The sequence below is a fragment of the Gastrolobium bilobum genome, unplaced genomic scaffold (assembly GCF_033153095.1).
Source record: "Gastrolobium bilobum isolate Gb01-03AN ecotype WA unplaced genomic scaffold, APGP_CSIRO_Gbil_v1 utg7742, whole genome shotgun sequence".
Taxonomy (NCBI): domain Eukaryota; kingdom Viridiplantae; phylum Streptophyta; class Magnoliopsida; order Fabales; family Fabaceae; genus Gastrolobium; species Gastrolobium bilobum.
In genome coordinates, this window is record NW_026896962.1 from 229,947 (window position 1) to 254,645 (window position 24,699).

Here is a 24,699-nt window from a genome sequence, read left to right on the forward strand (position 1 = left end):
TATAATGACCTCATGAAGTTAAGTGGTGATAAACATTGATGGTCTCATCTCAACGGTGAACACTTTTTTTTAGTGTATATTTCATACATACTATTTGTTATCATGATAACAGTGACACTTTTTTCTTAGTGTATATTTCATGCATACTATTTGTTATCATGATTTAATTTATCCGTATCATGTCAAGCACAAAATGTGCATTTAACTTATATTGCAATTTTAATCCAATATTAGGATATGGTCTAGAGCTAGAAACTTATAAGTATATAATATTTGCTATCATTGAAAATCAATTTATTTTTTGAAGCTTATTGATAATTATCTTATGTGAATTTTTATTAATATAAGTAATATTTTTATATTTTTAATATGTGAACAGTAAATCTGGTTCAACCCAGTTGAACCAGTGACTCAGTACCTCGACCGGTTCGATGATCGATCCGAGTTTTAAAACACTTTTGAAACTCTTCATTCGCGAGACATCTTACTTGGCATGACACAAAACCCTATCCTTATTTGGCAAGCTTATCTTTGAGGAACTTGTCCTTCTTTACAAAGACAGTACAAATCTTCGGTCAGGGCCACAAACTTGGACTCAGATTCAAAGTCACATTCCTCGTCGTGATCTGGGACATTCACATACTCTTATAGTTTTGAAGTTAATAACTTAACGTTTTGTGATCACCATCTCGACCAACAGCCATGTATCCGGGACATTTGTTTTATTTCTTACAATTGATTGGATATGGTCATAATCAAATTAATCAGATCATCCTTGCTGAATCGGTTATTGAAGACAAGGACACCCAATTGATATAATGAATTGTGTAAATTGATTAAGCAAGATGTTATGGTTCTTCCACCTAAGCTATGAATTTTGCCCTTTATGAAATTAAAAGTGGGTCTAAAAATATCAATTAAACCAATCCTTATTACCTCACATCACTTAATAATTAACGTATTCACACTATTCAAAACATATATCAGTGCATACACACAACTATGGAAAGGAAAATGAAATTTGTCCAGGTCGTTGTATTCCTTACAAACTAACTATCAATATTAGAAAATGTCATTTTTTTTCTAGGGAAACATCTCGTCGAAAATGCAAAAATGAAGTTTTTGACAAAATTATCGACAGAATTTAAGTCGTTGAATTTATTTTTCTTGATAATAATTTTTTCAATGAAATTAGAGATTTCGTCGAAAATTTTCGATTGAATAATTTTCATTGAAAGTTTGATTATTTGGTCGAAAAAATGACAGTCACAAATATTATTTTTCAACAAAAAATTTCACCGGAATCTATTTTTCGTCGATGTTAATGACCAAAATAGATTCAGTCTCTATTTTCGACAAAATTTATTTACATCTCAATTTTTATAGAATATGTTTTTTGTCGAAAATTTTGTCAATAATTTCGATGGAAGTCGAAAATAGAGCTTTTTTATAATATTAATCATAGTTAAAAAATTTAATCAAAAATTCATGATTGAATTGAGATGATAGTCATATGTTTAAATAGAAGTAACGACTATATACATTATTATTTTGTTTTGTTTATAACTAAAGCACTAAAGTTTTAACAAACAAAACTCATCTAACTAAAACCCTTACATTCTCTCATTTGATGTAACCGCGGAAAGTTGGCATTAAGCAAGGGCGTATGTACGTCACTTTTGGTGTTAAGACATGTGCTGTTACAATGGGCTGGGAAAGTAGTGACTTGTGACTTAGTGAGTTTGATGATGCATTATCGTAGAAAAAGTAATTATTATTATTATTTTTAAAATTAAGCACTTTCAAACATTCAGCTATAAAACCTAATGAAGGCGAAAAAACCATTGCCTAACTAAGTCTATTATGGTATTGTGCGGGCCAAAACTTGGGGCAACTAGAAAACCTTATTTGGGCATGGCAAACAGGGACTTTATCGGCTTTAATTAATTTTACTTGGCCTATTGTCACTTTTGGGCTAAGCAAGTTAGGCAATGGAGAGTGATATGGTTATGTAGGTAAAAACCTTCATAATTGACTAGTTAGGCAATAATGCTATACTGAGGCTGGAAACTTCTGTTCAACTGTGTGAAGTGCTTGACGTACCTTTGACAATGAGGGTTGAGAGGTAGCATTTATCACTGCCACCAACTTGCTGGAGAGTCCATAAGATGGTTGTCAATTTTTCTTTGACACATCAACTCAACAAGAGGGGGTCCAAAGTAAACCCATATATATAAAGAAGTAGGATTACGATGGGTAACTATCTTCGGAACAAATATTTGTAACCGATATTTCCAATATATATATATATATATATATATATATATATATATATATATATATATATATATAGGCAAAATGATTTCTACAGCTGCTGTACCTACAGCAAGCAAGGATCCGCGTCCGAATCCTAGGATACGGCAACGGATCCTGAGTTTTTTTTTTTTTTTAAAAGCCGTGGGGCTCACTTTTCTGTGTCAGCTGTAGATAACACTATCTACGGCTGCTGCAGAAATGTTAAGCCCATATATATATATATATATATATATATATATATATATATATATATATATATATACACAACGCAAGATCCTTTGATACCGGTGTCAAATTTAAAATTTGATACCTCATCTTAGAACCGTTAGATAAAAAAAGATCAACGACTCTGATTTGTAAGCATGTGACATCATTAATATTTTTTGATTCAACGGCTCTCAGATGATGTGTCAAAGAATCCTACCCCTCTCTCTATATATATATGGGTTTTATAAAAGTTATGTTGTAGGAAAAGTGATTGTGTTATGTTATAGAGATTCGTTTTGCGTGCCGTAGTTTTTTTTTTTTCCTCCAAAAAATACGGGCCTCACAAAATGTTATGTGTGTAGGAAACTTTTTCTTGTCATGTTAAATGATGAATGTAAATTCCTATATATATATATATATATATATATATATATATTCTCATATGAGGTGTCAAATTTTAAATTTGACACTGGTGTCCTCATATGAGGTGTCAAATTTTAAATTTGACACTGGTGTCTAAGGATCCTGCCTCATATATATATATATATATATATTTGCAACTGACAAATAACTATGCGTATATATAACTTAGGTAATAGAACAAAGATCTAAAACGTGTATAGATTACCAATTCTATTTTTTAAAAACATTTATATACTAAATTAATTTTTTAGTAATTAGTTTTAAGTGAAAAAGTCGTTAAAATGGTAATTATAATAATTGTTTTTAAATAAAAATGTCTACATCAAACTCAAGTCAAGCTCAATAAATTTGTATGCTATTTTATTTTATTTTTTGTGTGGAAAGATACACATCTAGTAGATAATCTATCCTCTTCTAACTTGATCCCAAAAGAATTTCAAGTATAGATTTCTAAGATGGAGTACTCATTGTTCAATAATCTCATTTGAGTGGTAACCTTAATTAAGTCTGGAACATATCACAAGGAATTGATCCTAATCACACGTTATTGAGCTTGGTCCAAGTTGATATATATATTTTTTGGAAATATTTCAACCGGTTCATTGCTTCGCAACTAATTCAATTCGGGGCGGGTCCAGGATTAAGGCTTTAAATTCCTCCCAAAGGTGGTACTGGAGAGATTCGAACACATACTCTCACCCCCACCTCCCAAGTTGATATATTTTAGTGTGGAAGCTTGTTATCGTGAGGGTTGCTATGTGGGATGATATCTCCAATGAAGTTTGAATTCTACGAGTAATTGGCCTAACTGGAACAGGAGAGTGTGAGTACCTACAAGATATTTCTATGGACCACAGTAAATGAGTTTAAATAATATAGAGAAGATAAATGTACCTTTATCTTAATCTTTCTATTTATAATTGTCGCATGACCTTCTCGTAAACTCAATGAACCACATTTATGCTATTTTCCACGAGATTTCGGATTTATTGTCAAAGAAGCGAAGAAATAGATTCATCACTCCATTTCCATTTCAATCGATTCAAGAACGAGACAAAGTTGATATGCCTTCTGATTGGTCTATTTGAGTTGCCTTCATAACTTATTTCTCTACGTGAGATGTCTTTGGTGAATTACATACATTATTGGAATTGGAACTTAGCTGAAAACCTGTTTTCGTCATTCAATCATTAGCTGAATGAAATAATAATCATGTATAAATTACTAAATAAATGCCATGTAGGCGTATCTTCAAATTAAAACTGAATTTGTAATAAGTCATTGTCCTAGTTTTTTTTTTTTTTTTGGATACAAGTCGTTGCCCTAGTTTCAACAAGCTTCAATCGCCCATAATTTTTTATCTAGATAAATGCATTGTTGTATAATATTGAGTCAACCAAAATGGCGGAGCTACTTTTGTGTCTAGGTTCAAATCTCTCCTTCCGCTAAGGAGATCTCCTGCCGTCAAATAAATGATAGGTTTACGCTCGCCTTGTAAAAAAAAAAAAATTAAAATTTAAAAATATTATAATTACCATTTTAACGACTTTTTCACTTAAAGCTAATTACTAAAAAAATTAATTTAGCATATTATTTAAAAAAAAATAGAATTGGTAATCTATACATGTTTTATTTTAGTGAACATATACATTGCATTTATTTTATTTTATTTTAGTGTAATTCAATAAATGCAAGGTATATGTTCCACGTAGACTTAGAGTTAAATTTTAAAAATTGATAAAGTCTTCATAATTTAATTACAATATTAATAAATTAAAGATGTAAAGATAGAACAAAATAAATGATTAAAATAAATAACAAATTTAATTAAAGCAAGTAAGAATGGTTTTAACAAAATGTAAATTATTTAATATTCAAAATCTATCAAATTATTTTACTCAAATAATTTATCTTATCAAGATCTAACGGCAAAGCATGTGCTAACGGTAAATCTATCAACGAAGTCTTAAAAAAATCGAATGCATATTATATTTTCTTAATTAATAATATTTTTTTTTCAAATCATCAACTGTATCTCTACTTAAAATCACAATTGATATTCAATAGTTACCATCAAAACTTGAATAGTATAAACAAATAACAAAGCATGTCCATAGGAATATAAGATTTATATTTATACCATTGATAGACAAATAAAACAATGAATATTAAAAAATTAAAATTCAAGTAATAATATAATAATTTGATAATATTTCATGCTAAAATAATTAGAGGGACATCTTTCCCTCTAATTATGGGTGTTAACGGGCCGAGCCGGGTCGGGTTTTATTCTTAAAAGGCCAAGTCTGTGTTTAAATGTGTCAGTCTGGCCTAGTCTGTTACCTGTTATGAATATAATTATCGGCCTGTGGCCTGACTTATTTACAAAAAATAAAATCTTGGTTAGCCTGTTAAAAAAAATAAGATAACAAAAATTTATCCAAACAGAATATATGATCAACAGCAGTAATAATTCCACAAAGATTCATAAATTCAATATATATCCAAACAGCATAATATAGAACAAATTCATTCAAAAAGTTTGTTTAACTAATAAAATAAGAATGAAATGGGTTGAGGAGAGAGAGAACTATTATGAGAAGTATAAAAAATATAAAATAAAAATAAAAGTTGGTATACTAGTCCAGCCTGATAGGCTCTATGGTCGGGCTTTTAAATTGAAACCTGAAGCCTTTTTATTAAACGAGTTTTTATACAAGTCCAAACTTGATTTCAACAATCAATTTTAAATATATAAGTCTAGATCTTCACGAGCCGAGCCAAAAACTTCACTCGCTGGTTCGTTTATCACTCCTACCTCTAATAACACATAAATACTTCAGGGGGACGACATTAATACTCCCCTCTTATTTCTCTTATGGTCTTTTACTCTTTGGTCCTTCTTTTTTCTTGTTACAATTCTTTTATTTATATTAATTTTATTGGGTCAAGAAAATAAAATAAAATGTACTTTTTTTTTAACTTTAACGTGCAATCATTGGAGAAAGAAGTGGACTTTTTTTTCTATTAAGTCTTCCCAAAATCTTTTTTCTTATAAAATCTACCCAAAATCTTTTAATAAGAAGGGAATATATTATATTTACAAATTTTTTGTTTACAAACTATATTATGTATTTCTGAGAATATATTTCCAAGTTAGTGTACTCCCCAGAATACATAGTGTAGTTTATAAGAATTTGTAAATATAATCCTCCCCTAATAAGAAATTTCCACTTATTGATATTTTCATGATTTTTTTCAAAAATACTATAATTATCGTAATTATTTAATAATTAATATCTTTTAACCAAATCATTATCAGCATCATAGGAGCACGATTATTTAACTTAAACTATAATTTAATAAAACCTATTTTTGTACGAAAAATATATTAGTCAATCATCAAGTACTTGTTAGGATAAGGTTATTATCTGCTTGTATTTGAATCTAGGTAGTTATTATGTTGTAACAGTTTGCTATTTGAATCTGGGTAGTTTTTATGTTGTAACAGTTTGCTATTTAAGTGTGATCTTATCATATCACAATTGTACATGTTTAGCTCATCTTTCTATTGTAACTCACTGTGTATTTAAACACAACCTTGAATAATACAAAGCAACCGATTGCACTGTTACAGTTCTTTATGGTATCAGTAGCGTTTCGATCTTGGAACCTACCCATTTTTTTTTAAATCGTTGTTCAAATTGCTCTCATGGCTGACAACGAGACCTCGCCCATCAAAATAACTGATTCCATGTCTCCTTTTTTTGTATCCCAATCTGATAGTCCTGGCATTTTACTCACAAATGTTGTGCTCTGGGGAGAATCTAACTATGATACCTGGGCCAAGGCTATGAAAAATGCTTTACATGCTAAGAATAAACTTGATTTTATTACTGGATCTGTTACTGCCCCTGATGCATCCAAACCTGCTGAGCTTCATGCTTGGGGAGTTTGCAACTCCATGATCAATGGGTGGATCCATAACACCATTGATCCACAACTTCAACCTTTCATCAAATACTATGACACTGCCAAAGCTTTGTGGGATGACTTGAAGGAACGATATTCCGTGGAGAACATTCCCAGAATATACCAATTAAAGGCAAGTCTTTCTTTTATCAAACAAAAAGGCTCTTCTGTGGCTACATATTATACCAAGTTACGTGCCATATGGGACGAACTTGAGGCTGCCCATTCCATCAACCTTTGCTCCAATGGTGCAAATTGCTCCGTCCATAAATTTCTTACTGAAGAAACAGAGAAGGATCATGTCTACCAATTCTTAATGGGCTTGGACACTGCCACTTATGGCCATTTGCGAACCCAGATCCTAAATACTATCCCTTTGCCTTCTATGAATCGTGTTTATTCCATGATAACACAAGAGGAAACTCACAAATCCATAGCCAAGACTTATGATGACCCTGTTGATGCCATTGGGTATGCTACTCGATCAAGTCACCGTACCAACTCTGTTGCACAACCTCCTCGTGTTGTTTGCTCTCATTGTGGCAGACCTCATCATGATGTCTCTCAATGTTACCAATTGCATGGTCGTCATAACCGACCCTCTGGACGCGGACGTGGACGAGGTAGATCTTTACCATTTCACAGGTCACCTGTTACTGCACATGCTGCCCATGCATCCTCTCCAATGAATGGTGTTATTGCATCAGATGCTCTTCAGGAACCTCAAACCAATGCTACCTTATCTCCTGAGACCTTGCAACGTGTTCTCACCATTGCTGAGTCCCCTAAACCTGCAACATCTGAGAAACTCTCTGGTAAGGATTTTTCCTCTGTTTGGATTGTTGACAGTGGCGCTTCTCAGCACATGACATATAGACTTGATCTCATGACAGCAGTTCATGAAATTTCTCCTTCCGTTGTTGGGTTACCAAATGGTTCTCACACTATGGCAAGCTAACGTGGAACCATTATTTTTCAGAATTCTCTCACTCTTACTGATGTTCTTTTTGTTCCTGAATTGAATTGCAATCTCATATCTGTCGCTCAATTGCTTCGTTCTCATCCTTGGCATGTGACATTCACTAATCACTCATGTGTTGTGCAGGACCTGAACTTGAGGACTACGATTGGCTTGGGTGAGCTTTGTGATGGAGTGTATGTGTTTAAAGCTTCTTCACCACATATTCATGCTGTTCGTTGCTCTTCTTCCTTGGAGACTTGGCACCGTCGTCTGGGACATCCTTCCCCACAATGTCTACTCTATCTTCCTTTTGTTTCTGTTGGCAAGAATAAGTCAATGGTTGTTTGTGATGTTTGTTGCAAAGCAAAACAGACCCGTAGTTTGTTTCCGATTAATAATAAGTGTTCTACGCATTGTTTTGATTTAATTCATATAGACGTTTGGGGCCCTTATCATCTGTCTTCTCTTACTGGTGCACATTATTTTCTTACTATTATTGATGACCATAGCCGATTTGTTTGGGTTTACTTAATGTCTGATAAGCACGAATCCAGTAAATTACTCATCCATTTTATTAAAATGGTGAAAACTCAATTTCTTAAGACCATCAAAATTATTCGTTCAGACAATGGCGGTGAATTTCAGGCCACATCGCTCACATCTTTCTTGGCTGCTGAGGGTATCCTTCATCAAACTACATGCTCATACACACCCCAACAAAATGGGCGTGCAGAAAGGAAACATATATAGACACGTATTAAATGTTGCTCGTGCTTTGCGATTTGAGGCTCATCTTCCACTGGATTTTTGGGGAGAGTGTATCTTGGCTGCTACACACCTAATCAACTTGACTCCTTCAAAGTTGCTTGCTGGTAAAACCCCACACGAACTATTGTTCAAGACTGTACCATCCTATGATCATGTTCGTACATTTGGTTGTCTTTGTTATGCCAACAGACAACCTCGTTCAACAGATAAATTTGCCTCACGTTCACGAAAATGTGTGTTTCTTGGATATCCAACTCATAAGAAAGGGTGGCGCCTTTATGATGTCAGTACCAATGAACTCTTTTATTCGAGGGATGTACTTTTTCACGAGGATGTTTTTCCATTTGCTGATGCCAATTCAGCTCCACCTGTATCCAGTGTGCCAGCTTTGCCTACATACATCCCTACTCTTCATGATGTCTCTTCTGGCCAAAATGTTGTTGAGAAACACACTGTGACTCCGCTTTCATCTCCACAGACATCTTCTTCTGGAGAATCCACTGATAGGGGGAGCACCACTGATAGGGGGAGCACATCAGTTCAAAATATGCCACTCCCTGCCACTGGAAGACCTCAACGGACACGTCACCCACCTGCATATTTACAAGATTTTGATTGCAACTCCATTTTTACACATATTACTCCATCTCAGGCTACTCCCTCGGTCACGTCCTCAGGTACTCCCTATCCCTTAGCTAATTATCTATCTTACTCCAAATTTTCCTCGCAGCATACCAAATTTCTAGGTGCTGTTTGTGCTACTGTTGAGCCTCGTGGCTTTAAGGAAGCAATGTGTCATCCTCATTGGCAAAAGGCCATGAAAGAAGAAATCGATGCTCTTGAACTCAACAATACATGGGTTCTTACTACACTTCCACCAGGAAAACGAGCAATCCCCTGCAAATGGGTGTATCGTATCAAGCATAAGTCTGACGGCAGTATTGATCGCTACAAAGCAAGGCTAGTCATCGCCGGTAACAATCAAATTGCAGGAGAGGATTTCTTAGATACCTTTGCCCCTGTTGCAAAAATGGTTAGTGTCAGGACTTTTCTTGCTGTTGCTGTTGCTAAAGCATGGGAGATTCACCAACTTGATGTCCAAAATGCTTTCTTACACGGTGACCTCAATGAAGAAGTGTACATGCGCATTCCACAAGGATTCAATAAGGGACACTTTGGACAAGTTTGCAAGCTGCAAAAATCTTTATATGGTCTTCGGCAATCCCCACGAAACTGGTTTGCAAGCTTCGTACTTCCCTTGAGTCTTTTGGCTTCACTCAATCCAAGGCAGATTATACACTATTTACCTACACTCATGGTAACACATTTACCGCAATCTTGGTTTACGTAGATGATATTCTTCTGGCTGGTAACAGTTCCACAATGTGTGCTCGCATCAAATCATATCTCAATACTTGCTTCCGAATAAAAGATCTCAGTAAACTTAAGTATTTTTTGGGCATCGAGTTCGCTCGAGGATCTGCTGGTCTATTTCTTAGCCAACGTAAATTTACACTTGACATTTTAAATGAGTGTGGCATGCTTGGTTGTAAGCCTGTAGACTCTCCTCTTGAACAAAATCATGGCCTTGCTTTGTCTTCCGGTCCTGACTACGAAGATCCTTCTCGTTACAGGCGCCTTGTTGGCCGCTTGATTTATCTTACAATCACTCGACCTGAACTATCCTACACAGTTCATATTTTGTCCCAATTTATGCAGCAACCTAAGGTCCAACACTATGAGGCGGTCATTCGAGTTCTTCGATACCTCAAAGCTAATCCGGGACAAGGTCTTTTACTAAAATCTGATTGTAATTTACAACTAAGTGCCTATTGTGATGCCGACTGGGCAAGCTGCCCTATCACTCGTCGTTCTATTACGGGTTACTTTGTAACCCTTGGCTCATCTCCTATCTCTTGGAAGACTCGCAAACAACATACTGTGTCCCGCTCATCTGCCGAAGCAGAGTATCGATCCATGGCTGCCACGACATCTGAATTGTTATGGTTACGTGCCTTTTTGGCTTCACTTGGTGTTCATCATTCTCAACCTATGCTTCTTTATTGTGACAACAAAGCAGCTCTGCATATTGCATCTAACCCGGTTTTTCACGAACGTACCAAACACATTGAGTTGGATTGCCACTTCGTACGTGATCACCTTATGACAAAGACAATCTCCACTGCTTACATCCGTTCCGACCAGCAGCCCGCTGATATTCTTACAAAGGCCTTAGGGAAGAAGCAATTTTGTTATCTACTTGGCAAGTTGGGTATTAGTCACTTACATACTCCAACTTGAGGGGGAGTGTTAGGATAAGGTTATTATCTGCTTGTATTTGAATCTAGGTAGTTATTATGTTGTAACAGTTTGCTATTTGAATCTGGGTAGTTTTTATGTTGTAACAGTTTGCTATTTAAGTGTGATCTTATCATATCACAATTGTACATGTTTAGCTCATCTTTCTATTGTAACTCACTGTGTATTTAGACACAGCCTTGAATAATACAAAGCAACCGATTGGACTGTTACAGTTCTTTAGTACTAGCAAAATATAACAAATTAACGTTTAAAATCTTAATTCTATACTGATATTCAACTGTGTGTAAAAAGGAGTTCATATGTAAATATGAAATGGGAGTTCAAACTCCGGCAAAGATGGATTTGACGATTAAAGCAGAGCCAATTTAGTCCTTGGATTTTCGATTAGCTTTGCAACTTAAATGGTTGCAAAATAGAATACTAAGAATGAGATCCAGGTTAAACGATAAATAAATATATTGTCATAGAATCTAATTCTCTAGTGGCTGCAGATTTGTGCACCATAAAGAGGGTGCACATTATTCTTATGTTTTGATTTTATTTTGTTGATGAAGTTTTCTCACAGCATTTGATGTTGCAAAGGTCCCTCCACTAATAATTTAAAGTTTGTTAAATTTCCTTTCACTTGAACTACGTCTTAGATGCATGATAATTAATTGTAAGGACGCAAATCCCATATATTTTCCTTTCTCTTCTTTTTAAGTTTTATTAATGATTCTTTGTGAGTTTAGTAAACTATAAAGAGTCCTCGTATTCTTTTGCAGTTCTCATAAATGTTGGCAGAGAAGAGAATAATTTGAATTTTTGATAGGGCCCGATTTTTGGCATCTTATTCAACATAAGACTTCAAGCAATGTTAAGTAAAAGTTAAAAGCAGGATATCACGGTTCTTTCAAATTGCAATGAATGATCAAAGGACCCAGCATCATTACAATTAGGATAACAATGATTTCATGCACACGTTATTATTTGGTTATTGCTCCTATGAGTATAATGTCCTTCAAAGTCAATTTCTCAAATCTACTAGCAGAGATTTTGGTTTATGATGAGTTTGGATTATTTGGACTCACCATAATTTAATGAATTTTTCTTTGTTGATGATTTGATATAGCTTTACTCATGGGTCTTCAATGGAATAAGGTGGAGAATGCACCTGTAGGACACTCTGATATTAAAGTCAAATTTTGTGTAAGCAAGTTTCAGTATGTTGGAGAAGATGCGTACCTTTGTTTAAAACACTTTGTATTTATAATTGGGGGATGATAAACTTTAAGGTGGTGTTTGGTTCCATTCTTTTCAATATTTTTCTAGGCAAATGAAGTTTGGTTTTTAGAAAACTAATGTTTGTTTCAACCGCTTTTGACCAAAACTCATCCATGTGAAATGCATAGCTTTTTGAAAAAGATAGGAATTTGCACTGTTTAGAAACCGAATTTAAAGGTGGTTTTTTGAGAAAACCCGGGTAAAACACTGTTGACACATTTTTTGTCATATATTTTTCTGGTAAAATTTTGTCAAACCAAACTACTTTTTTTTAACTTCTCAATCTATTCAACTATTCCTATAGATATTTAATAATTACATTTCTCTATTATTCTTAAAATTTATCTTGAACCAAACGCTCATCACTTTGAGTTTCCAGCGAGCGAGTGAAGCAATAAAATCTCCCTATTGGGTTGGGATGAGGCTTGAGATTGCTATAACATATAAATTAGAACAAAAGTGTCAGAACAGCTATTGTTGACTTGAGAAGCCGATTTTAATATGCTTCCTTCCTGATAAAAGATTTACATGTGAGCTTTAATATATTAATCCATAACCGTTTATGTTTGTAGCAGTGGTGGACCCAGAAAAATTAATTCATCTCCGCATATTTAATGGCGGCTGTCTTCGAAAATTTTTTGATATAATTTTCACATGGAGGAGTTGACATGTCAATGCAGGAAAAACATAGAGTAGCAATTCTAGGCAGATAAAAACATAAACTAGTAAAAAATGATGTATAAATTAAAGGAAAAATATGTGTCATTTAAATGAGAGAAAGAGATAGATCATGAGAGAGAGTGGACAAAAAAAATAAATAAAGGTGTGGGTCTGTAATATTTTAAAATAATAATAATTATAATAATACAAATTAATTAGAAGCGACATGGCTGTATGCTAAATTCATTTGATGATCTATTTAAATATCTGAAACAACTAGTTTAATCTATTTAAAATGAATAAAATATAACAAAATTTTAACAATACAAATTTTTTTTTTTATGAAACAATAATACAAATTAACATGATCATTAACAATCACCGTATAAAAAGACACCTACTTCCTGACGTTTTTCAAATATTGTTCGAAGAGGTAAATACCGCTTATGTAATATTTTAAAATAACAATAATAATAATAATAACAATAACAATAATAATAATAATAATAATAACAATAATAATAATAATAAAACTAATAGTTAAAAAAGAGAAGAAATTAAATTAGATTACTACATTTCAAGCATCTACTGAAATAAACTTCCGTGGAAAGAAATTGGAAAATTAAAGCTCATTCGTAAAAGTGTTTTTATCTCAAACAATGGATCATTCTAGATAGGCAACGTGTAATAAAGATAAGATTGTTAAGATTTTTTGTTATATGCAATGATTACCTTATTAAAATTTAGTTAGATTTAAATGAAACTTTAGTTAGTTTAGTTACAACCCAATTAGATGCAATGATTAAACTAGTCAAATTAGTCAATACACTTGCCTATATATATATATATATATATATATATATATATATATATATATATATATATATATGCACATATGTATAAGAAGAGAAAAGAACGCAGAAGTAAAGAAAAGAACACGATAAGAAAGGAAAGGATTAGCGAGAAAGAAAAGGAGAGGAGAAGAGATAGGAAGGTAATATTGAGAGATAAAAGCTTTCTTTCATTTTCTCTTCTTTTCGCTATTCTTTTGAAATTTTTATCGATATTGTTATGCTGCCAAATTCCTTTCTTAAATTTATTTTCTACTTGATTTTATTCATATCTTTAGCTTTATTATTATTTAGTCCTAAGATCTTATTTTTTTTAAAAGTTGATTACTGGTTAATGAGTTATTTGGTACCAAATAAATATTAAGAGAATGTGTAAACTTTAATTGTATGTTACTGCTGTGAACTGACCCACAAAAGTTTGGGATCAGATAGTTATGGTAAGGGACGCCTTATCATGGCTTGAGCTCTGGTATACAGAACTTTTCACATGCAGAGACCCACAAAGGTGGGTTTTTAATTAGCTTCAGTTAAATATTACACAATTTATTATTTATCTTTATTCCTGAAATAATTTTATGAAATTACTTGAGAGAATGATATATTTTCCGTTAATATGGCTGGAATGGTTATAGTTATAAAATCTCAAAATTACTGAGAATTTTCTCACGTTTTATTTGCTTTGATAATCTTTTCAAATGCCTAACTTCTCTTTTTACGGAGAAGGATGAATTATTACTGTTTATTTTTATAGTGACCTTGGGAATACTATATTGTAATGGGAAATCAGGGAGCTGTAGCTGTATTTTATCCTGACAGGGTGGAGACTTATGCGTATACTTTGGACTAAACAAGGATCATGTACTAGTGTGTGACTGGAGAATGATATGTATATATATATATATATATATATATATATGTTACTTCCTAATATATGTTACTTCCTAATATATATATATATATATATATATGTGTGTGTGTGTTACTTCCTAATATATGTTACTTCCTAATATATATATATATATATATATATATATATATATATATATGTAGATTGTACAAGGTTCTATACGAATCCACATCCATGTCTATAAAATGAAGGATGTTAGTTCTAGTTAATTAATTTTCTTCACATGTGTTAGCACCCGCAAGTAATCTATTACATTTTTGTTTTGTTCTACTATTCTTTTTCTTTTAGCTATGTTCATCTCCAGTTAAAAAAAAAAAAAGACAACGACGATGCAACGTGCTAGCATAATGGTATATAAAAAAAATAAAGGAAATTAACTTTAACAAAAAAAAATGAAGTATTAATATTAAATATTCTATACTACGATATATATAAATTTAAAAGCAAATAGATGGTAGTTTCATGCATCTGTGTATAGATGGTAACAATGATAATTAAATTTTTTATTTATTATTAAAACTTTTAATGTCATCACTATTATTAAAATGAAGGATGTTACATTTTATGGTATCAGAGCAGCGGTTTAGGTAAATAAAAGACTTAAACTATTATAGTTGTTTGGTATTTTGTCATAGATCATGCATATTTTGAGTTATTTTAATGAGCCTGATCAACTCACTATCATAAAATAATACATGTAGATCTATGGCAGATACAAGGCAGATATCTTCAACTTATGAACCAGAAGTTAACCCAGTAACAGATGTGTTTACCCGAGTAGCAGAAGCTCTTAGAGAACAGACTGTAACTAATTAACAAATTATTCAGGAGCTGAGGGAGGATCGTGCCACCAGAAATCACACCCATAATTTTGAAAATGAAAGTGGACCTAGAACTGCAAATACTTAGGGAGAACCTAATTCTGATTATAAAAGACTTACGGAATTTCGTAAGCATAAACCTTCCCATTTCCGTGGAGATTATAACCCTGAGGCAGCCATGGAATGGGTGAAAGAACTCGAAAATATTCTTGGTAATAGACTGTCCTAATACTCATCGTGTAAATTTTGCCACATACTTGTTGATTGGAGAAGCAGAGCATTGGTGGACAAATACTAAAAGATATTTCCAAAGCCAAGGAACAGAGATTACTTGGACAATCTTTAAAGTTTCCTTTTCGGAAAAATACTTTCCTTAAAGTGTAAGAAACATAAAAGAAATAGAATTCCTTGAACTGAAACAAGGAAACATGACTGTTGGAGAATATGTGACAAAATTTGAGGAATTATCCAGATATTCTAATTATATACAAAATCAACCTAATGAGGAATGACTGACAACTAAATTTGAATCTAGACTAAAATCTGAACTAAAAAGTATGATAATAGGACACCAAATCAGGAGTTTTTCATCATTAATAAACAGGTGCAGAGATATTGAAGCAAGCATGAAGGAGGCTGAGGATGCAAGAGAGAAAGACAGAGCCTTAAATAGGAAAAGGAATGATGACAACAATAAAGGGAGGTTTACACGGGCGCAAAACTCGGGAAACAATTTTTCTAGCAATGGAGGGAAGAAGAATGTGGGTCGGATGAATTCCCAGATTCAAGTATGTCTAAAATGCAAGAAAAATCATGCTGGAGAATGCTTGGCAGGAAAAAGGTGTGTACTTTAAGTGTGGAAAGCTCGGACATTTGTTAAGAAATTGTCCTCAGAATCAAGGTGTGAATTCATCAAACCAACCTACAACAAGAGGAAGAGTTTCCACCCTAAGTGGTCAAGAAGCGGCTCAAGCTTCAAATTTGGTTCAAGGTACGGTCTTAATACAAGATTATCTTATAACTGTACTTTTTGATTCTGGGGCTTCTTATTCTTTCATATCCCTATCTTCTGCTCAAAAGTTAAAATTACCAATTTCCATTTTACTTTCTTATCTTGATATTTTTCTTCCTACTGGAGAAAAGATAACCACATCTCAAGTCTGTAGAAATTGTCATTTTTGACTCAAAGGGAAATTGTTTGAGGTAGATTTAGTTTGTTTGTCTATGATTGATATAGATGTGATTCTTGGTATGAATTGGTTGTCTGTTAATTGTGTGGTCATTGATTGTCATAATAAAAATAAAATTTTCACAAAAGAGTCAAAACTTCTCAGTGAATCTTTATTCTTGTCAACTTCCCAACTTAGGAAGAGTTTGTTAGATGGAGCACAAGAATATGTTCTCTTTAATCTTTCAGAAGCAAAGGTTAAACCTGATACAACCAATATTCCTATTGTCTCTGAATACTCAGAGGTTTTTCCGGATGAAATTTCAGGTTTACCCCCAAACAGAGAAATTGAATTCTCTATTGACCTAATATCTGGAGTAGGGCCAATTTCTATTGCACCTTATAGGAATTCACCTGTAGAGCTTGTTGAACTAAAGAAACAATTAGAAGAACTTCTATTAAAGCAGTTCATCAGACCAAGTGTGTCACCTTTGGGAGCACCAGTGCTATTTGTCAAGAAAAAGGATGGAAGTTTGAGGTTGTATGTAGATTATAAGCAACTAAATAAAGTCACCATTAAAAATAAATACCCTTTGCCTAGGATAGATGACCTTTTAGACCAGTTGAGAGGAGGAGCCATAATGTTTTCTAAAATAAATTTGAGGTCAGGATATCACCAGATTAGAATTAAGACTGAAGATATTCCAAAGACAGCCTTTAGGACTAGGTATGGACATTATGAATATTTAGTAATGCTTTTTGGATTGACAAATGCTCCAGCTATATTTATGGATTACATGAATAGTATTTTTAGACCTTATTTAGATCAATTTGTAGTGGTATTTATAGATGATATTTTAATATATTCTAGGAATAAATAGAAGCATAAGGAGCATTTAAGGATAGTATTACGAATTTTGAAAGATAAGCAATTGTATGCCAAACTTTCAAAATGTGAATTCTGGATGGAAGAAATTAAGTTCTTAGGGCATGTTATATCAAAAGAAGGAGTGACAGTTGATCCTAGTAAAATTGAGATTGTAATACATTGGGAGAGACCTAAGACTATCACTGAGATCAGGAGTTTCCTAGGATTGGCAGGATATTATAGAAGATTTATTAAGGAATTTTTACAATTAGTGTTACCTTTAACTAGGTTAACTAGAAATGGAGTTCCTTTTGTTTGGACACAAGAATGTGAAGACTGTTTTCAAGATTTGAAGAATAAGTTGACATCTACACCAATTTTAATAATCCCTGATCCATTAGAAAAATTTGAAATTTATAGTGATGCATCTAGGAAGGGATTATGATGTGTCTTAATGCAAGAAAGAAAAGTTGTAGCTTACACATCAAGACAATTGAGACCTTATGAGGAAAATTATCCAACTCATGATTTAGAATTGGCTGCAGAAGTTTTTGCTCTTAAGATTTGGAGGCATTATTTGTATGGAGTCAAGTTTGAGGTTTTTAGTGATCATAAAAGTCTTAAATATTTATTTGACGAAAAAGAATTGAATATAAGGCAAATGAGGTGGATGGAATTTTTGAAAGACTATGATTTTGAACTTAAATACCAGCCAGGAAAAGCTAATGTGGTAGCTGATGCTTTAAGTAGAAAATCTCTTCACATGTCATATTTAATGGTCAAAGAAATGGAGTTGTTGGAAAAAATTGGAGATATGAAATTATCTGTGACTGTATTACCTCGAAGTTTAGGTATTAGTGAAATAAAAGTCGATAATGAGCTAATAGATAAAATTAGAAAAGCTCAACAGGAAGATTCAGGTTTAGAAAAAAATTTGAAACGGGAAGGATTTACCAAAGGGGAAGATGGGTTAGTGAAATTTCAAGGAAGGATTGTTGTACCTAAAGAGGAATAAATGATGAAAGAAGTTTTGAATGAGGCACATAGCAGTAAGTTCACAGTTCACCCTGGTTCCACCAAAATGTATCAAGACTTGAAAAAAATATTTTGGTGTCCAAGAATGAAAAATTATATTGCTGAGTATGTTTCAAAATGTCTAGTTTGTCAAAAAAGTGAAAATTGAACATCAAAAGCCTTCAGGATTACTTCAACCATTAAACATACCAGAATGGAAGTGGGAAAGTGTAGCTACTGATTTTGTGATGGGTTTACCAAGAACCCAAGAGGGATATGATGCAATTTGGATAATCATTGATCGATTAACCAAATCTGCTCATTTTCTACCAATTAGGGCTCAATATTCTATTGAGAGGTTAGCCCAACTGTATATAAAAGAATTTGTCAAACTTCATGGGGTACCTCTAAGTATTGTGTCAGATAGAGACTCCAGATTTACTTCTAGATTTTGGGGATGTTTACAACAAGCCTTTGGAACTAAGTCGAGACTTAGTACAACATATCATCCTCAAACTGATGGCCAAACTGAGAGAATCATTCAAACTTTAGAGGATATGCTGAGAGCTTGCATCCTTGAACAAGGAGGTAACTGGGGTAGATACCTGTCATTAATAGAGTTTGCTTATAATAATAGTTACCACTCTAGTATTGGAATGACTCTATATGAGGCACTCTATGGAAGAAAGTGTAGATCTCCAGTGTGTTGGTATGAAAAGGGGAAAAACAGTTATTGGGACCGGAATGAGTCCAAGAAACCTCGAGACAAATTCAGATGATAAAGGAAAATCTTGAAAAAGCACAAAGCAGACAGAAGAATTATGCAGATAACAGGCGAAAACCTTTGCCTTTTGAAGAGGGAGAACATGTCTTTCTTAAAATTTCTCCTACTACAGGTGTAGGCAGAACCCTCAAAGTTAGGAAATTGAGTCCTAGGTATATTGGTCCGTTTCAAATACTCTGAAAAATAAGGTCAGTTGCTTGATAAACCTTTAGTTTATCTTATTTTATAGACTAAATTAATATAAAATATCAAGTTAAATAAGTCAAAAACTAGGGTTTAATATAATAATCATGAACATTATCTGAATTTTTATTTAATTGAATCATCTTTGCTATTTTTTAGGGATTTGTTGACAAAAGGAGTCAAAGATGAAGATTGGATAGATAGAGATCACAACTAGAAAAGATGAGATCAAGAGATGATAGAGGAAGATAAAAAACAAGATAGATTTGAGATCTTATCAAGTTGTTAGAGAAGAAGCTTAAGCCTCCATCATGAAGCTTAAGCTTCCTAAACAAGCAAATAGCCTCTGCCAATGGAAGCTTAAGCCCCAATAAGGAAGCTTAAGCCTCCAAGATACCCAAAAAAGTCTCGGCCTATGGGCGCTTAAGCCCCCAAATCAGGGCTTAAGCGCGCCACAAGAAGAAAGTTTTGTCGCGAGGAGCGCGCTTAAGCGCGCAACGCGAATCTAAAATCACCGTCCTAGGGCGCTTAAGCGCGCTATAACAAGCTTAAGCGCCCAGTCAGATCCAACTTAGGCCCATTCAAGGTGTTTCATCAAGATACGAACTCTTGACCTATTTAAACACCATTGGGGACCAGAAATACATAACTTTCACATTGCAAAACAACTCTTGGGTGCTTAGAGGCTGAAGGAACGCGGAGGAACATCAGATTCATGTTCGTGAGCGGCGGAGACAGATCAACGTCAAGTGTTCACTGGAGACATTGAAGATCCATCAATTATCTATGGAGTTTGGGGGAGCTTTTCTATTTTCTTTTGTTCTTGATTTTGCTATGTCCGGCTAGTTCTTTAAGTAGTTAGGGTTAGATGGATTTTAGTCAATTTATTATGTTTTGAACAATTCGTTGTGTTAATTTTCCTTTATATCATGAATGAAGTTATCTGTTTTTAATGCTTTATATAGGCTTGAATCTTATATAATGATCATCGGTGAATGCATGACAATAGGAATGTTGGTGTGTGATCCATATCTGATAACTTCATCGTAAACGTTATGACTCTAGGGATAGACATAGGGTTTGCGTAATCTTTAAGATTCTTGAATTTAATGCTTGCATGCTTGGGGAATAACCGGGGAACTAGGGTTCTTCCAATATTGTAAAAGTTTTAGAGTAACAAGGGATTGAGCTCTAATAACATGCGAAAGAATTGATTAGATTGATACTAAGGACAATTAACATTAAGAAGGAATTCAAACGTAATAAGGAGATTAAATGAAATCGAACCCCTAGCTACGTTTTTATTTTATTAGTTAAATCACATCTTTAATTTCTTGTCTTTAATTCTTGCAAGTAATTAGCTTAATATTTAATATTTTAATTTTGCAATTCAAATCCTGTTTCCAAATACACTTTCGATTGTCCAACTAAGTTGCGATAGTGAATTAGTGCTTGAATCGTAATCCTCGTGAGAACGATCTCTTACTTAATCATATATTACTTGTACGATCGGTGCACTTGCCGTGAGTAGCAACAAGTTTTTGGCGCCGTTGCCGGGGATTACTATTTCAACATTAATAGTAGCTATTAATTCTTTAGATTGGACCTTATTTTCTGTTATTTAATTTTCTGTTATTTAAATTCAGTTTTATTTTCTTATTTTATATAATCTATTTTTCTGGTTTATGCGAGGTACCGTTGACACCGATTCCTTGCAATTCGACTCGGAGATAGAGAAAACAACAAAAAGAAACAGAAAACTTGCTAAAGAAAGAAGACAGCAAGAGAAAGAAGCTTCAAGCTCAACAGAACCAAGAGAAGAAGCAATGGCAGAAGAAAATAGAGTTCCACCACCTCCACCTCCAAGAACATTGGGAGATTACATGACTCCTGCTAGAGTTCCACAGACAGCTAGCATTGTTAGACCACAAGTGGATGCTAACAACTTTGAACTCAAACCTGCATTATTACAACTGATTCAAAAGGACCAGTTTGCCGGAGGAAGCACGGAAGACCCTTACATCCATCTGGAAAACTTCTTGCTATACTGTGATACCTTGAAGATGAATGGGGTGTCTCGGGATGCTATTTTGCTCAGATTGTTCCCATGTTCACTTAAAGACGAAGCAAGAGGATGGTTGCAATCGTTACCTCAAGGAAGCATCACTCACTGGGACGACTTGGCAACTAAATTTTTGGACAAATTTTTCTCATCTTCGAAAATGGCAAAGCTCAAGGCGGATATCACTTCTTTTGAACAAAAAGAAAGTGAATCTCTATATGAAGCATGGGAAAGATTCAAAGGACTACTCAGGAAGTGTCCCCAACATGGCATTGAAGCCTGGGAACAAGCGAGAGCTTTCTTCCAAGGGATGAAGCCCAACACAAGAACATTGGTGAATGCTGCATCAGGAGGGTCCTTGAAAACAAAAACTCCAGAGGAAGCCTTGAAATTATTAGAGTCTTTAGCCTCTCAGGAGTATGATAATGCTCCCGTACCACAGAGAAGAGCGGGGATTATGAAGCTTGATGGCTATGATGCCATCCTGGCCCAGAATGATCAGATTCTACAGTTTAATAAGAAACAACAACAACAACTAGATGCTCTCACAAAGCAATTTTCTGATTTTCAAGTTTCTTCTGTTAATACTTCTTCTATTGTTTGTGATATTTGTGCAGGTGCTCATGCTACTGATGACTGCAAGGCACCCGAAACTGCAGATGTTAATGGAATTTGGCATGATCAAAAAGTTCCATATAATCCAGGGAGGAACCAATACGGCAATAACCAGAATCAAGGGTGGAGAAATCAAAATCAAAATCAACACCCGGGATTTAGTTACAGTTCAAACCATCAACTGAATCCTCCTATGCCAGTGCAACAACAACCTCCACAACAATCAGAATGGGAGAAGGCCTTTGCACAACTATCCAAGACCACTGCAGATTACATTCAAAGTTCCAATAATTTCAGAGAGGACACTTCAGCCTTTATGCAAGAGACAAGGGCCTCATTCCGGAATCAAGAAGCTTCTATCCGGAATCTTGAAACTCAGATTGGCCAGCTATCAAAGCAGTTCACTGAAAGAGTTCAAGGAACTTTTTCATGTAACACTATTCCAAATCCAAGTAGGGAACACTGCAATGCAATTACTACTATGAGTGAGAAAGCCATTGAACCTGTGGTAAAGCCTTCAGTTGAGAAAAATAAAGATGATGAACCTGCAACTGAAAAGGAAAAAGAAAAGGGAGTTGCTAAAGAATCTGCTGTAGAGAAATCTGTTCCTGAAAAGAAAGAGTTCAAATGGGAGAAAAAGAAAGCTCAAGAAAGGCAAGAAAAGCCATTGGAGCTCTCACCTTATGCAAATATTCCATACCCACAGAGGTTCAGAGAAGAAATTCAAAAGCAACAGTACTCCAGGTTCCTTGACATTTTCAAGAAGCTACAAATTAATATCCCGTTTACGGAAGCCTTGGAGAACATGCCCAATTACGCAAAGTTCATGAAAGATCTTCTATCACGAAAGCGTAAGCTACAAGAATGTGAGACGGTAACTCTGACAGAGGAATGCAGTGCCATTATCCAGAAAAAGTTGCCTCCAAAACTTAAAGATCCAGGAAGATTCAGCATTCCATGCAACATAGGCAATATGGAAGTGAAAAATGTTCTATGTGATCTCGGTGCCAGCATCAACGTGATGCCACTATTTATGATGAAGAAACTGGGGATCACTGAAGTAAGGCCAACCAAGACAATAGTTCAACTGGCTGACCGCTCTACAAAACAAGCTTATGGAATCATTGAGGACATACTGGTAAAGGTTGACAAATTCATCATTCCTGTTGATTTTGTCATCCTTGATATAGAGGAAAATTCTACTATTCCTATGATCTTCGGAAGACCTTTCTTGGCAACCTCAGGAGCGCTGATTGATGTACCAAAAGGAGAGTTGATCTTACGGGTAGACGGGGAGCAGGCAATTTTCAAGTTCTTTGATAAAGAAGTCCCCTCACCTATTACTCAAGCGGAAGATCAAGTCTACTATATTAGTGAGAAAAAAGGAGAAGAAGAGTACAAAGAGAATTCTTCTCAAGAAAGTAAGCCAAAGGTTAAAATGGAGAAGCTCAGGAGCAAGGGAAAGCACGTAAACACCAAATTCAAAGCTATTGAGCCTACTACATCTCACTCATATGCACAAGAGTACTATGGGAGGACACCATTTCTGAATGTTGGAGCTTGTTCATCACCAAGCCCATGCTTTGAACCACCATGAACATAAAAGAGGTACGTCAGGCTCGTGACGTAAAACAAGCGTTTGTGGGAGGCAACCCAATTTTTTTTAGTTTTTCAGCATTTTAGCATTCAGTATTTTAATTTTAGTTTAGTTTATTTTAATAATTCTTAGCTTAGTTTAATTTTTAGTTCCGTAAAAATAAAAACATTAAGTTAGATGATCAATTTGTGTTGAGATGAAATTTCAGGTAAAAGTGGGAATAAAGCATGCCTAAGTACGCGAATCTTATTAAATTATATGATTTGTGAGTAAAGGAATTATAGAGCATAAGGGTTAGCTTTAGAGTTGAACAAGCATGCAAGGAATAGGAAAATATGGAGAAAATTTTCTAAGTATTGAGAGCTTAAGCCCCTAAAGGAGGCTTAAGCCCCCAAAAGTGAAATTTATCTCGGCCTTAGCGCGCTTAAGCGCTCTGGATCGCGCTTAAGCGCGCTCCACGATTGAAAAATCCCATACGAAGAGCGCGCTTAAGTTCCCAAAGGGAAGCTTAAGCGCGATAAACAATAAAAATGACCATAACTCACTGCCTCTCCGCGCTTAGGCGCGAGAGAGGAAGCTTAAGCGCGCTAAATAAAATTTTATCCCATTCCTCACTGCTTCAGCGCGCATTACTGTGCTTAAGCGCGCTCATCATTGACATTATGCATGCTGTTAAAGTATTTCAGTTCAATATACTCATTATTATTTTCAGATGCATCTGAATATAAATCTGGGAATTGTTTTGTGGAAATTGCACTAACTTTTCAAACATGATAGATACTCGAATGCTGATATGACTGCAGACACTACACAAGATGCTGCTGATATATATTATGCTGATGATGCTACTGCTGCTAAGGCCACAGTTAGAGATGACCAGGAGGATGCAGGAGATGAGGATACACCCACTACTGATATGGAGGAGGATTGATCCTCC

At 34.4% G+C, this 24,699-nt stretch overlaps 1 protein-coding gene and 1 non-coding gene across 2 annotated transcripts; one reads left to right on the top strand and one right to left on the bottom strand.

The window, feature by feature from the left end:
* Positions 1 to 21,716: 21,716 nt before the first annotated feature.
* Positions 21,717 to 21,823, bottom strand: LOC133303038 (small nucleolar RNA R71). The gene has a single exon (XR_009750420.1). It is a non-coding gene; the product is annotated as a small nucleolar RNA R71 (small nucleolar RNA).
* Positions 21,824 to 21,860: 37 nt separating this feature from the next.
* LOC133303023 (uncharacterized) lies at positions 21,861 to 24,693 on the top strand. The gene is made up of 4 exons (XM_061502850.1): positions 21,861 to 22,020; positions 22,168 to 22,673; positions 22,725 to 23,689; positions 24,540 to 24,693. The coding sequence occupies exons 1-4, from the start codon at positions 21,861 to 21,863 to the stop codon at positions 24,691 to 24,693; spliced, it is 1,785 nt and encodes a 594-aa protein (XP_061358834.1).
* The last annotated feature ends 6 nt before the right edge of the window (positions 24,694 to 24,699 follow it).